Below are 15242 nucleotides of genomic sequence, written 5' to 3'. Positions count from 1 at the left end.
CCGACGGAAGTAAATGAAAGCCTGAGATTTTTTATATATATATATATAGCGCCGGCTCCTGAAGAGCACGAGCTATGTTTTTAAAATGTAATGTTACACCTGAACTGCAGTTTGGTTTGGGTAAAATTATTCCAAATTTGGACCTCAGCATCAGTCTGACTGGACTATAGGGTGTTCAGCCTGACCATAGGGGGCACCGTCTCTTCTGGCAGGCATGGAACCACAGTCTGGTTGGGTGCTTTAAGGTTACTTTCTCTCGGAGCCCACCCAGTGGGAGTGTCACTCTTGCTGTGCTTTCTGGGCGAGGGTACTTAAGATGTGGATGTCACGTGGTTTGGGGTTTCCGGTCCAGAAGTACGTTCTGACTCCATGGTCCTGATCCTCCTGACCAGCCCCCTGGGAAGGCTATGGCCTGGGGTGCAGATCCACCCGACTTTACACCTCAGGGCTGGCTATCCCAAGGCAAGGAAACTAAAGAAAGGATTCCGGGGTGGTCCGGTGCCGTCTCCGGTAGTTGTGGAGGCCCGGCAACTTCGTAGCTATCCAGGGGAGGACTCTTCAGAAGAAGGCCACGTACGGGTTGGCTTCTTAGCAAGAGCCTGGTGAGCCTGAGGGACCTAAGTGAAACCAACCTCGTGGGTATCAACAAACCGGCTGAAAGATCCAGGTATCACACGAGTGTTCTACAAGTCCTAGTTTCCTACATGTTCTACAATAACGTCTGTGGCAGAGACTTATTCCTGATTTAAGCACCTTGTTGGCTGCTAGGTCTTGTGAGAGAGGGACTGTCCAACTTGAGTGACCATCCAGCTGTGAATGGCTATTCTCTGGATTTAGTTGAAGTAAGCAAGTTCTTTATTATTGACTTTGACACTAAGAGTACCTGAACTTTCTTCCTAACCCTCTGATCCTATACTAAGAGACTGTTCGTTAACAACGTTTTTGCAAATAAAAATCCCTTTAAGTGGATCTGTCATCGGTCTCTAAAGTTTCTGGGCCATCTACCACGGGAACCCCCTAGACACAAATCGAGGTGAAGAAGGTAACGGTAAGCCCAATCAAACCAGCAGCTCCTTTGGGGGTTAGTGCTACATATATTTTTTTGATCTCAGGCTTTCCAGCCCAGAGGAGAGATGTGAGGTCTTACAGACTCCACATCTCTCCATAAAGAGGACCTGTCATGTCTTATTCCCATTACAAGGGATGTTTACATTCCTTGTAATAAAAATAAAAGTGATAAAAAAATTAAATTAACAATAAAATAAAATGAAAGCGCCCCCGGCCCGCTTGCTCGCATGCAGAAGCGAATGCATACCTGGGTCGCGTCCGCATATGTAAACGAGGTTTAAACCACATATGTGAGGTATCCTGGCAAACTTTATAACAAGAACAATAATTCTAGCACAAGACCTCCTCTGTACCTCTAAAAACGTAAACTGTAACAAAAAATTTAAAGAGTCGCTTATGGAGATTTTTAACTACCAAAGTTCTGCGTGATTCCACGAGTGTGTGCAATTTTAAAGCGTGACATGTTAGGTATTTATTTACTGGGCATAACATCATCTTTCACATTATACTAAAAAATTGGGCTAACTTTAATGAAAAAAAAAAAACATTAAAGTGTATTTGTTTCCCCAAAAATTGCGTTTGAAAGACCACTGCGCAAATACTGTGTGACATAAAATATTGCAACGATCGCCATTTTATTCTCTAGGGTCTATGCTAAAATATATATATATATATATATATATATATATATATATATATATATATATATATATATATATATATATATATATATATATATAAAATGTTTGGGGGTTTGAAGAATTTTTCTAGCAAAAAATATAGATTATATCTTGTAAGCAACAAATCTCCCCAAAAAAAAAAAAAAAAGCTTAGGCATGAAAATGTTAAAGCGGGAGTCCGCGTTTTTTTTTTTTTTAAAAGCCAGCAGCTACAAATACTGCAGCTGCTGACTTTTAAAATAGTGACACTTACCTGTCCAGCGCGCCCGCGATGTCGGCACCCGAAGCTGATCTGTAGATCGTCTCTTGGGTGCTGCCGCCGCCATCTTGGGTATAGGAATCAGGAAACGGAGCCTTTCGGCTTCATTTCCCGGTTCCCTACTGCGCATGCGCGAGCCGCGCTGCGCAATAAGGACGGTCCCCGCTGCCTCTGGGATCTGTGTGTTTTCCCAGCAGGCAGCGGGGCACTTGCAGAAAGGGGCGGGCACTTGTGGAAAGGGGCGTAATATACGCCCCTTTCTGCAGAGAGCTATCCCGGAAGTGGGTGCAGATACCTGTACTGTACAGGTATCTGCACCCCCCTCCCCCCTGAAAGGTGCCAATTGTGGCGCCGGAGGGGGGGAGGGTTCCGATGAGCGGACGGTCCACTTTAGGGTGGACCTCCACTTTAAATAATAAAAAAAAAAAGCGTCAGTTATTTTTTTGAAAACAGCCAGCAGATTTGAAAGGTCACTGAGCTGAAAACAGAACAGCTCATGCTGATGTAACAACTTTGTGAATTGAGTCTACAGACATGAATAAAATGATTTTATTATAGACTGGAGGTATTAAACATGAAAGAAATCCGATTTAAATAAATCACAAAATGTCTGCATTTATTTTTATTAGGGGGGGGGGGAAGTTGTTTACCAGTTGGGATGGACCTCATTTGCACATCGTCATGGCAACACACCAACTGATACCAGACAAGGCACACAGCAGTTGGCAGAGTCATGTGACCTCATTTGCATATGGTTGTCACGGTGACAGAATCTCATATAAACCAGCTCCCCGGCTGTTGGAGCTCAGACAGAGTCTTGTGTCGGAAGGAGAAGGAGGCGATTCTGTATTCTCTGCATTGTTGCTCATTATTATAGAATGATGCGGCTTTTTGGGAGAAATAAAATGTATCAGTTGCAGGATTCCCTGAAAACCATCACAGAGGAATCTGTTTTATTACGGAAAGTGGGACCTTTAATTGAGGGTCACCCACCTACCACCCAGCCTATTATACCTACCCCCCAGAAGGGTGGGTGTTGGGCAATTAGACAGCTATTGAAGAAGAGGAAGGGAAGATACAATGTGATGAATCCTCTGATCACCAACAAAGAGGACAATATTGTACTTCTCAGTGTAAACCCCATAACAGAGGACCGCCAACCTGAGGATACCACCCCTCCAAGGGGTGAGGGGAGGGCAAATGGGCGGGGGGAGGAGGAAGCTGAACACGGACTTCAGCCCATTCCTCAACCAAAATTCACAAAAGATGATGTCATTGGTAAGTATTGTAATAGTCAAAATAAAAAATAAAAAAAATAATGCAAACACTGTAGAGTAACAGAATTGATGTCACCCACATATATACTATATACACTGAGGTCACTGCTATATACACCTAGAAGAGTCACTGCATAGAGAAGGGAAGTGTTAGAAGCCCTGTCAGGTCCCCATTAGGGAGATCCATCCTCTTTATATGACCACCAATGACACCAGGAGGGAAAGTGATGGAAGATCCAGCAGGACAGGAATAGAGGGGAAATCTTCTGATGGGGACACGGCTCTCGGTGACAACGGTCTAGGAGGGGACTGAAATATTTCTTCCCAAGTCTTGCTGTGTATACAGAACAGATAATGAAGGGAAATCTCTCCATTGGGATCCTTCCTGTAGCAGGATAGGAAATGCTGAGACAATGACTTGCAATTAGCAGCAGCATTTGTTAGTTGACCGACTCTTCAGTTGACCATTGGGCAGCCAATCAGATTTGAAGGTGACAGGTGTGAAGTGACAGGTATCCGGTGTGAAGGAGATGCACAGACCTGATAGACAGCCCAATTATAAACTAAATTATTGCACATGGCCGGCTGACAGAGCGGCTGCCCCCATCACCGCCATTCCCATCATTGTCACTGAGAGTACTAATGTTGACTGGGCTTGTTCTGGGCTCTGTATGGGGGCTGCACTCAGTACTTTGGATAGAAACAAGTACACAGTATAGAAGGATGTACTTTGTTCATATTTCATGTCTGAGGTTTACAACCATTCTATACGTCATTCGGTATAACATCAATAAATGATGTGTAAATACCAGGAATAGGAATAATCGTTTTTTTTTTATTCTCCGCAGAATCAAACAATGACCCAACCACCGACAAAACAGAGCCGACTCCAGTGGTTTCATCCTTCAGTGAGAGTGACGAAACCCCAGTGGCTTCAATCACCACACAGGCTGGGCCAACGCCACAGGATGAAACCACAAAGGACGAGGACAGAGAAGGGATCCCATCCAGTGAGGATGAGGACAGAGAAGCGATCTCATCCAGTGAGGACGAGGACAGAGAAGGGATCTCATCCAGTGAGGACGAGGAAAAAGAAGGGATCCCATCCAGTGAGGACGAGGAAAAAGAAGGGATCTCATCCAGTGAGGACGAGGAAAATGAACTGATCTCATCCAGTGAGGACGAGGAAAAAGAAGGGATCTCATCCAGTGAGGACGAGGAAAATGAAGTGATCTCATCCAGTGAGGACGAGGAAAAAGAAGGGATCTCATCCAGTGAGGACGAGGAAAAAGATGGGATCTCATCCAGTGAGGACGAGGAAAATGAAGTGATCTCATCCAGTGAGGACGAGGAAAAAGAAGGGATCTCATCCAGTGGGGACGAGAAAAAAGAAGGGATCCCATCCAGTGAGGACGAGGAAAAAGAAGGGATCCCATCCAGTGAGGACGAGGAAAAAGAAGGGATCTCATCCAGTGAGGACGAGGAAAAAGAAGGGATCTCATCCAGTGAGGACGAGGAAAAAGAAGGTATCTCATCCAGTGAGGACGAGGACAGAGAAGAGATCCCACCCAGTGAGGACGAGGACAGAGAAGAGAAATCTTTAGGTACTCCAATGCCCGACAACACGGTCCATGAGACAATTTCATTGGACTCATCCAGCACAGAGGAGGAGACAGAGGTTGTGTTGGAAGATTTTACCATCCACAGAAAACTTGGAGAAGGGGCCTATGGGAAGGTGATGTTGGCCTCCCATCCCTTCCATGAAGAGAAGGTGGCCATAAAGATGATTGAACTGGGATTAGGTGACTCCATGGATGACAATACAGAGTGCACCATACTGGAACACTGCGATAGCCATCCATATATCACTCATCTGTATGCAAAATTCCAAACAGAGGTAAGTCTTTTTTATCTCCCTCATCCTATTCCTGTACTTCACCCCCTGCCTTCCTATATTCCTCCACAAAGTGAAATCTTACTTGTCTCTAATGTAACCTTTATCTCTTATTTTCACACAGACTCATCTGTTCTTTGTTATGGAATTCATGAGTGGAGGGACTCTAAAGGAACTGCTGGAGGCTTCAGCTCCACTTTCCAACAACATGATAAGGTAAGTCCAATGACAGGGTTGTGATGGAGTCGGGGGTGGCTGACCACTGAGAACAGGCAGTGACACCCCCAGGCCCCTCCCACTGAGCCCCGTCCATCCACACCCCTATGTACTATGGGGGAAGTCTCTTCATCTTTACCTTTTATTGGTCTGTGATGATTCTGAATGCTAATTCATATTTTTCTTTCTCCTTCAGATGCCTCACTGCCGAGATCATTTGTGGCCTGCAATACCTCCATGCTTGTGGGATCGTCCATAGGTAAGTATTAAGTTAGCTGACTAACAATCCCCCCTTGGCTTCTGGTTTTATTGAATCAGGAAGACTTCCCACCAGACTTCCCAGTTGCGCTGTCTCCTTCCATCGGCTGTAGAAGTCTCCCTGCTCATGCCATAATAAAATCCAGCAAGAGGAGTGAGACCTCCTCATGAATATAGCAGGTGGGCGGAGCTGGGAACTCCGGGACAGAGATCTTCCTGTAGGCAGATATAAGAGAAGCCAATGTCCACCCATCAATCTTCATTCTTCTTTGTATCTTTTCTTTCTTTATTATAATGTGGGATATGCAGAGCTAACGGTTCACTTCTTTTCTTCACAGAGATCTCAAACCCGCAAACATTCTGCTGGACAGCGACGGACACATCAAGATCGGTGATTTTGGTCTCGCAATGATCGGAGTCACTGAGAATGTTAGGATTGAAGGATATGCGGGTACACCCGGTTACATTGCCCCAGAGGTAAGGTTCCCGATATTAGACTGAATTGTAATATTTACTACGGAATGCAGAGAAGAGATTAACCACTTCCCGACCAGCGCACGACGATGTACGTCGACAGAATGGCACGGGCAGGCATATTGGCGTACAGGTACGTCCAATATTCGATGCCGCCCTGCCATCGGGAGCGCGCCGCCGGCAGCGCGCTCCCGCGCTGGTTGGGACCCCCGTGAGTCCGGTCGCGGGACCCACGGACTCGATCGCCGCGGGCATCCCCGCGATCGTCTCACGGAGCGTCCGAATGGAGGAAATACTGTAAAAACAACATTTCTCCATTCTGCCTAGCAACTAGTGACGCTGATCTCTGCTCCATGTGATTGGAGCAGAGATCAATGTACACTAAATGAAAGGCCAACCCCCCCACAGTTAGTAACACACCCCTAGGAACACTTAACCCCTACACTGCCACCCACTGGTTAACCCCTTCACTGCTAGTGTCATTTACACAGGAATCAGTGCATTTATATAGCAGTGATTACTGTATAAATGACAATGGTCCCAAAAATGTGTCAAAAATGTCCGATGGGTCCCCCACAATGTCGCAGTCAAAATAAAAATCGCAGATCGCCGCCATTACTAGTAAAAAAAAAAAAATAATAAAAAATTATTATTAAAAATGCTATAAAACTATCCCTATTTTGTAAACGCTATAACTTTTGCGCAAACCAATCAATAATCGCTTATTGCGATTTTTTTTACCAAAAATATGTAGAAGAATACGTATCGGCCTAAACTGAGGGAAAAAAATGTTTTTTCATATATTTTTGGGGGATATTTATTATAACAAAAAGTAAAAAATAATGCGTTTTTTTCAAATATTGTCGCTCTATTTTTGTTTATAGCGCAAAAAATAAAAATCGCAGAGGTGATCAAATACCACCAAAAGAAAGCTCTATTTGTGGGAAAAAAAGGACGTCAATTTTGTTTGGGAGCCACGTCGCACGACCGCGCAATTGTCAGTTAAAGCGACGCAGTGCCGAATCGCAAAAAGTGGTCTGGTCTTTGACCAGCAAAATGGTTCGGTCTGCAAGTAGTTAAGGGGCTCCCCTTTCATCAAGGCCACATTCCCATGATGGGCATTTTGAATTTTGACCTCCAAATACCCAGGTGTGAATGACAAATCGCACAATGTACATTTCAGATGCCATTTATTTGAATCCCACCTAAAAATGCGGTGCGGTTCTGCCGCGATTGTCACGTGATCAACTGCGCTGCAATTGTGGTAAACGCATTGCGTGAAGCACGCTGCCTAAAACAAGTTCCTGAACTTTTTTTTTTTTTTGTCGACAACCTTCACGCAATCTGCAGCTCCAAATGCCAATGTATGAATGCAGACTAAATGGATAGGGTTAGACCCTCTCTCAGGTTTTTATTGGTGTCCTCATTAGGGAAGTCACACTCTTTATGTGTACTGGTGACCATTCTTAGTGAGAAAGAAAATACAGCAGGATGCAAAATGTTACAGCTGTCCCCAGAACAGGAATAGAGGAAAGTCTTCCAATGGTGACACCTGTTTGGGGACAAGATCCTAAGAGTAGAGTTTCTCTCACTTTGGGAGAATTCCTTTGACTTCCTCTTGAATCCCGGGGACAGGAAGTAAAGGGAAATTCCCCCAATGGCACACAGACAGCAAAAATAAACTGGCAGGGGTCTCAACCCTTTCCGTACTCTATCCAAAACGTAGAAGACAAAAGTTTTGACTATATATAAATGCTAAGCCCCACCTCCAACATTCACAAGCTCCGCCTTAGTTTCATGTATTTTCAGCACAATTTTAGGACTCCTGGGAGGCTTCATACATCACATATGTCAGCATGGAGTCCCGTCTATCCTTTGCCTGGCCTAGGAATGTTCTCATCCTTTTTTCTCTCCTTATGTTTCTACAGGTCATAAAAAGGGAACCATACCACAACACAGCGGACTATTACTCCTTGGGAGTGATAGTGAATGAGATGTACACTAGTGTGTATCAGATCAGACAGATCAAGAAACTCCAGAGCACCGCGTCAGGCCGTCCCAAGAACCGAGTTCATCCAACTGACAGGGATGTTCACCTCGAGGATCTCATAAGTATGGTGAGTATACACAGCTTTACCTTTTCTTTACAGACAAGACCCTTTCCAGGTTATACAGACCTTGTTAGGAGGTCAGAACACACCACTGTACATTCTTCCCACCACACATTCATGTGGCTCATAGCAATACTTTTATCACACTGACTGCTTAGTGGAAGGATCTGCCTTTACTTCTATTCACCCTGAGCATGTACTATACCAGGTACCATGCTACAACCCCATCCAATCATAACACAGTGGTGGGTTCACAAGCAAAATCAAGGAAGCTGAAATACGTCACTGTCAGAATCAAAGATTTACAATAGGGAGTTCTATTGGTCACATATGGTTGTTGTTCTCACTGTGTTTCTTATCATATTTCTTTCTTTTTTTTACAGCTCTTATGTGAAGACCAGGAAACACGGGCATACAAGGTCCGGGACATCAGACGGCACCCATTTTTCAAGACTATTGACTGGGATGAGATGGAGAAAGGAAACTCACCCACAGCATTTACACCACAGCCGGTAAGTATATGAATAATGGAGGGGTCCGTGTATATTGGGGGAGGGGAGATTATTCAGCAGCATCTAAGACGTGTTTTTTTTGTACAGAATTCTCACATTTGTGATTTTGTGATCACCGCACAATCACATGGTCTGGGGACTTGTCTGAAGAAATTCTGTTGATTATTGGTGATAATTATTATGTATGTGTCAGGTACACAGCTTATTCCCACCAGAAACACACTTCCTGTCCTGGGCGACAGCACAGAGTCACTGTATCTATCTATATATCTATATATCTATCTATATATATATATATATATATATATATATATATATATATATATATATATATATATATACACGTCAAGGATGTGTTAATGCAGTGCAGTGCTTCTTCTGATCACTAGAGGGAGCTAGGGTTGAAGGATTCCTCTTGGGGCATTTGCTGCACCTCGGGGGGGTTGGGCTCACTAAGCTTTGTCACCATTTACTGTATCAATCTGGAACACTAACGAATGTCATTTTCTCCTTCCAGAGCCTCAAACAAATGGAAGATTTGAACATGAATATGGAGGAATTTCTGGTCAATGAAGGAGTGATTCCGAAAAAACACAAAGACGTTCCCCGCATCAACAAAGAACTCGTTGAAAAATGGGGGCTCCAGGATTGGTTTCCCTGCAACAGAGACTCGGAAAGCTCCACCGAAGACACCGAGGATTGAAGAAATCAAACAGATCCACACACCCAGACAATACAGGGAGGAGTCTAAATGGCATGGCTTGAACTATACTCCCGTCCCCTCACACCCCCCGCCGCCCTCAAAATCTTCACCTCTCTGTCTTCTAGGTTCCAGATCTTCAGTGGCAGTAGTGGTGGGGGTGGTGGTGCTGTGGGGGGTATCAGTGGCGGGGTGGTGTTGCTGTGGGTGGTATCAGTGCAGTAGTGTGGGTGGTATCAGTGCAGTAGTGTGGGTGGTGTGGGGGATCAGTGCAGTAGTGTGGGTGGTGTGGGGGATCAGTGCAGTAGTGGGGGTGGTGTGGGGGATCAGTGCAGTAGTGTGGGTGGTGTGGGGGATCAGTGCAGTAGTGGGGGGTGGTGTGGGGGATCAGTGCAGTAGTGGGGGTGGTGTGGGGGATCAGTGCAGTAGTGGGGGTGGTGTGCGGAATCAGTGCAGTAGTGGGGGTGGTGTGGGGGATCAGTGCAGTAGTGGGGGTGGTGTGGGGGATCAGTGCAGTAGTGGGGGTGGTGTGGGGGTATCAGTGCAGTAGTGGGGGTGGTGTGGGGGTATCAGTGCAGTAGTGGGGGTGGTGTGGGGGTGTGGGGATCAGTGGCAGTGTTGATATTGAGGGATGGGTGCCACTCACTTGCAGATCACTCTGTCCCCCTTCCTTGCTGGGTCTTGCTTGGATGAGCAGTAGCACTGAGCAGAGGGGATGGGCGGGGCCTGTGAGTGCAGGCAGGGCCAAAGAAGATGGGCGGAGCGGGCGGGGACTGTGCCCGTGAGTTCAGGCAGAGAGTATGGGTGGAGAGGATGGGCGAAGTGGGCGGGGACTGTGCCCCTAAGTGTGGGATGAGAGGATGGGTGGAGAGGATGGGCGGAGCCTTGCAGTGTGTCCGTCAATGCGCTCGGTAAGGATGGGCGGATCGGCAGGAGAGGATGGGCGGAGCCTTGCAGTGTGCCCGTCAATGCGCTCGGTAAGGATGGGCGGATCGGCAGGAGAGGATGGGAGGAGCCTTGCAGTATGCCCGTCAATGCGCTCGGTAAGGATGGGCGGATCGGCAGGAGAGGATGGGCGGAGCGTACTCCCCGTGAATGACTGTACACCGTGAGTGTACTGTACTTTCTCCCAGGCAGCGGCGGGCCCCCCTACAGTGGCGGAACCAGAGGGCCCAGTCGCCAATGCGACTGGTGCGACCCTGGTAATTCCGCCACTGGGGGGCACCAAGCCTGACTACATAGCTAGGAAGGAGACAGGAACTCTCCGGAGACAAGTGGTGGTGAGAGGAATGTCTCTGGAAAGTTCTGAGGCTGCGCTCAGTCTGACCTCATGACTAGTCAATAAAGATGGCTGAAGATCTGGAACCTAGAAGACAGAGAAGTGAAGATTTCAAGGGTGGCCGGGGTGTGAGCCGAGGCACGCCATTTAGACTCCTCCCCCATAGCCCGCTCCTCCTCCACATTTCCTGCCCATTGTATGTGCGGCAGTGACTTTGGGAGTGATTGGGATTGGTTGCTCCCTGGAGGGGTGGAGTTTGAGATCAGACCTCTTTCTAAATGGCCTTTTGGATTGTGGGCCTTGATGTTGGGGTCCTGTCTCTACATTCTTAGCAATATAAAGGGGAATGAACTGGACACTCTAAACTGATGATTCAGGGATTATCCGATCGCCTTATGGGGTCAGGAAGGAATTTTTTCCCCCTTTGGAGAGAATATGACCAAGGGGGGTTTTCGCCTTCCTCTGAATCATCATAAGGTTTAGGGTTCTGAAGAGGCTTCATCTCCGAGGAGTCAGAGATGAATAGATCGACAGATAGAAAGATATTCGATAAATAAAAATGTAATTATATATCTTGCTTGTCTCTTATATCAGGATGTAGGGAGGATAAAGAATAAAACCATCAATAAGGAGGAGGAGATCTTCTCCTCTGTAGTCAAGCTTCTTAGCTGCCCGACCATAACCCCCAACATTGGTATTAGTGGGGACAGTAATTGCCCCGACACGAGTGATCAATTGCAGCAATAATAACCCCCAACATTGGTGTCAGTGGCTGCAATCAGAGGAAGTTTGACTTACCTGTAATTTCCATATTTTAGAGCAATAGTCTCCAAACTTCGGCCCAAGGGCCAGATGTGGCCCTTTGCTTGCCTTTATCCGGCCCTTGGGGCTCCATTCCTCCCGCTGACACCAACTATGGGGCACTATTCCTTCTACTGATACAAGTCACTATTACTCTCACTGACACCAAAAATGGGGCTCCATTCCTCCCACTGACACCAATGATGAGGCACTATTCCTCCCACTGACACCAATGAGGGGACACTAATCCTCCCACTGACACCAATGAGGGGACACTAATCCTCCCACTGACACCAATGAGGGGACACTAATCCTCCCACTGACACCAATGATGAGGTACCATTCCTCCCACTGACACCAATGACGGGGCACTATTCCTCCCACTGACACCAATGATGGGGCACTATTCCTCCCACTGACACCAATGATGGGGCACTATTCCTCCCACTGATAACAATGATGGGGCACTATTCCTCCCACTGACACCAATGATGGGGCACTATTCCTCCCACTGACACCAATGATGAGGTACCATTCCTCCCACTGACACCAATGATGAGGTACCATTCCTCCCACTGACACCAATGACGGGGCACTATTCCTCCCACTGACACCAATGATGGGGCACTATTCCTCCCACTGATAACAATGATGGGGCACTATTCCTCCCACTGATAACAATGATGGGGCACCATTCCTCCCACTGACACCAATGATGAGGTACCATTCCTCCCACTGACACCAATGATGGGGCACCATTCCTCCCACTGACACCAATGATGGGGCACTATTCCTCCCACTGACACCAATGATGGGGCACTATTCCTCCCACTGACACCAATGATGAGGTACAATTCCTCCCACTGACACCAATGACGGGGCACTATTCCTCCCACTGACACCAATGATGGGTCACTATTCCTCCCACTGATAACAATGATGGGGCACTATTCCTCCCACTGATAACAATGATGGGGCACTATTCCTCCCACTGACACCAATGATGGGGCATTACTTCTCCCACTGATACCAATGATGGGGCACTATTCCTCCCACTGACACCAATGATGGGGCACTACTTCTCCCATCGATAACAATGATGGGGGCACTATTGCTCCCACTGATACCAATGATGGGGCACTATTCCTCCCACTGACACTAATGATGGGGCACTACTTCTCCCACTGATACCAATGATGGGGCACTATTCCTCCCACTGACACCAATGATGAGGCACTATTCCTCACACTGACACCAATGATGAGGCACTATTCCTCACACTGACACCAATGATGAGGCACTATTCCTCACACTGACACCAATGATGAGGCACTATTCCTCACACTGACACCAATGATGAGGCACTATTCCTCCCACTGACACCAATGATGAGGTACCATTCCTCCCACTGACACCAATGACGGGGCACTATTCCTCCCACTGACACCAATGATGGGGCACTATTCCTCCCACTGATAACAATGATGGGGCACCATTCCTCCCACTGACACCAATGATGGGGCACTATTCCTCCCACTGACACCAATGATGGGGCACTATTCCTCCCACTGACACTAATGATGAGGTACCATTCCTCCCACTGACACCAATGACGGGGCACTATTCCTCCCACTGACACCAATGATGGGGCACTATTCCTCCCACTGATAACAATGATGGGGCACTATTCCTCCCACTGATAACAATGATGGGGCACCATTCCTCCCACTGACACCAATGACGGGGCACTATTCCTCCCACTGACACCAATGATGGGGCACTATTCCTCCCACTGATAACAATGATGGGGCACTATTCCTCCCACTGATAACAATGATGGGGCACTATTCCTCCCACTGACACCAATGATGGGGCACTATTCCTCCCACTGACACCAATGATGGGGCACTATTCCTCCCACTGATAACAATGATGGGGCACTATTCCTCCCACTGATAACAATGATGGGGGCACTACTTCTCCCACTGATACCAATGATGGGGCACTATTCCTCCCACTGACACCAATGATGAGGCACTATTCCTCACACTGACACCAATGATGAGGCACTATTCCTCCCACTGACACCAATGATGGGGCATTGGTTACATCCATTGACACAGGACATTTTCTACTTCCATTGGGAAAAGCTTGTTAGGAAAGATTGGAGACCCCTGTCTTAGAGCATTGTTTGCCAAACTTTTGCATGTCCTCTGCATTCCTCTTGTCACCATTTGTCTCAGGAAAGTGCCTAGAGCTGAGAAAAGTGGACATCCCCTTCCTAGGTATGTTGTTGGGGGAAGTGTGAGGGCCCCAAGCCTGACTACTAGGGATGCACCGAAATTTTCGGCCGCCGAAACATATCGGCCGAAAATGCCCTTTTTGGCAATTTGTCAAAAGGAAAAAATGGCCGATAATTGAGCCAGGAAATGGGGCGAGGCCTGGTGATTCCCATAATGGGGGGTGTATAGCGCAGGAGAGCCGCCTCCGCTGCCTGGTTGAATACAGCGCCGGGAATATCCCAGCTTTAATTTCAATAGCTGTGTGTTCCCCGTCGTGCGCCGTCACATACAGCCCCTCCCCCTTGTCCAGGGGAACTTTGATAGACAGATCACCTGTCCCAGGATTGGACGGGTGATCTGTCTATCAAAGTGCCCGGACAAGGGGGAGGGGCTCTATGTGACGGCACGCGACGGACACACAGCTATTGAAATTAAAGGTGGGATGTTCCCGGCGCTCTATTCAACCAGGCGGGGGAAGTGGCTCTCCTCTCTTCCCTGCACTTAGGACAACCCTGGCTGCACTGGGGACAACACTGGCTGCAGTTATCTCTTATCATGCCCGCAGTCTCTGACCATCTCCTGTACCATGTCCCCAGTCTCTGACCATCTCCTGTATAAAACTATTTTTTAAAAACAGTAATTTTTGGTATCGGTTAGTTTCGGTATCGGTTTCGGTTTTCGGCCTAGTGTATTTTTCATTTTCGGTATCGGTTTCGGCACCAAAAAACCCATTCGGTGCACCCCTACTGACTACATAACTAGGAAGGAGACAGTAAATCTCTGTAGACAAGCAACGGCAAGAGGAATGCAGAAGGAGAGGGTGCATGTCTCCTGCATTCCTCTTATCATTGTTTGTCTCAGGAAAGTACTGAGGCTGCGCTCAGTCTGGCATCACGACTAATCAATCAAGATTGCTGAAGATCTGGAACCTAGAAGACAGTGAAGTGAAGATTTCAAGGGAGGCCGGGGGGTGAGGGGAGACGAGTATAGTTCCACTTTAAGTGGTTTAAGGCATGCCATTTGGACTCCTCCCCCATAGCCCGCTCCTCCTCCACATTTCCTGCCCATTGTATGTGCGGCAGTGACTTTGGGAGTGATTGGGATTGGTTGCTCCCTGGAGGGGTGGAGTTTGGGGTCAGACCTCTTTCTAAATGGCCTTTTCGAGGGTGGCGGTGGTGTGAGGGGAGGCAAGTATAGTTCCACTTTAAGTGGTTCAAGGGTGTGAGGGGGCGGGGCCAGGCCTGGGCTCCGTGTCTGATTGGATACAATTTTTGATGGGTGGGGCTCCAGGGGGGATCCCAGGAGGAGGCCCAAGGTAAATTGGGCATAAGAGAACAGCCTGTTAAACTAAAGGACTTTAAATCTAAACTTACTGTTATTATTTGTTACAATGTTATTTGGTAGATCTGTATCATATATAGCCCAAAAAAT

General features: G+C 47.2%; 2 protein-coding genes across 17 annotated transcripts in view; one reads left to right on the top strand and one right to left on the bottom strand.

Moving 5' to 3' along the window:
* LOC143986708 (uncharacterized) overlaps positions 1-15242 on the bottom strand; it is a 123356-nt gene that overhangs the window by 25286 nt on the left and 82828 nt on the right. The gene's annotated exons all lie outside the window — the stretch shown is intronic.
* The window catches only part of LOC143986784 (uncharacterized), a 28306-nt gene continuing 21122 nt past the window's right edge, over positions 8059-15242 (top strand). Inside the window, exons 1-2 of the mRNA XM_077485190.1 lie at positions 8059-8243; positions 8621-8749. Coding sequence (XP_077341316.1) covers positions 8121-8243; positions 8621-8749 — 252 coding nt within the window. The 5' untranslated portion in view covers positions 8059-8120. The remainder of the gene's footprint in view (positions 8244-8620; positions 8750-15242) is intronic.

Source organism: Lithobates pipiens, unplaced genomic scaffold (assembly GCF_037356315.1).
Source record: "Lithobates pipiens isolate NorthernLeopardFrog02 unplaced genomic scaffold, aLitPip1_a1.2 Scaffold_1, whole genome shotgun sequence".
Lineage (NCBI taxonomy): Eukaryota > Metazoa > Chordata > Amphibia > Anura > Ranidae > Lithobates > Lithobates pipiens.
Note: the sequence above shows the minus strand (reverse complement) of the source record. Positions and strands in the feature narration are given on the sequence as shown.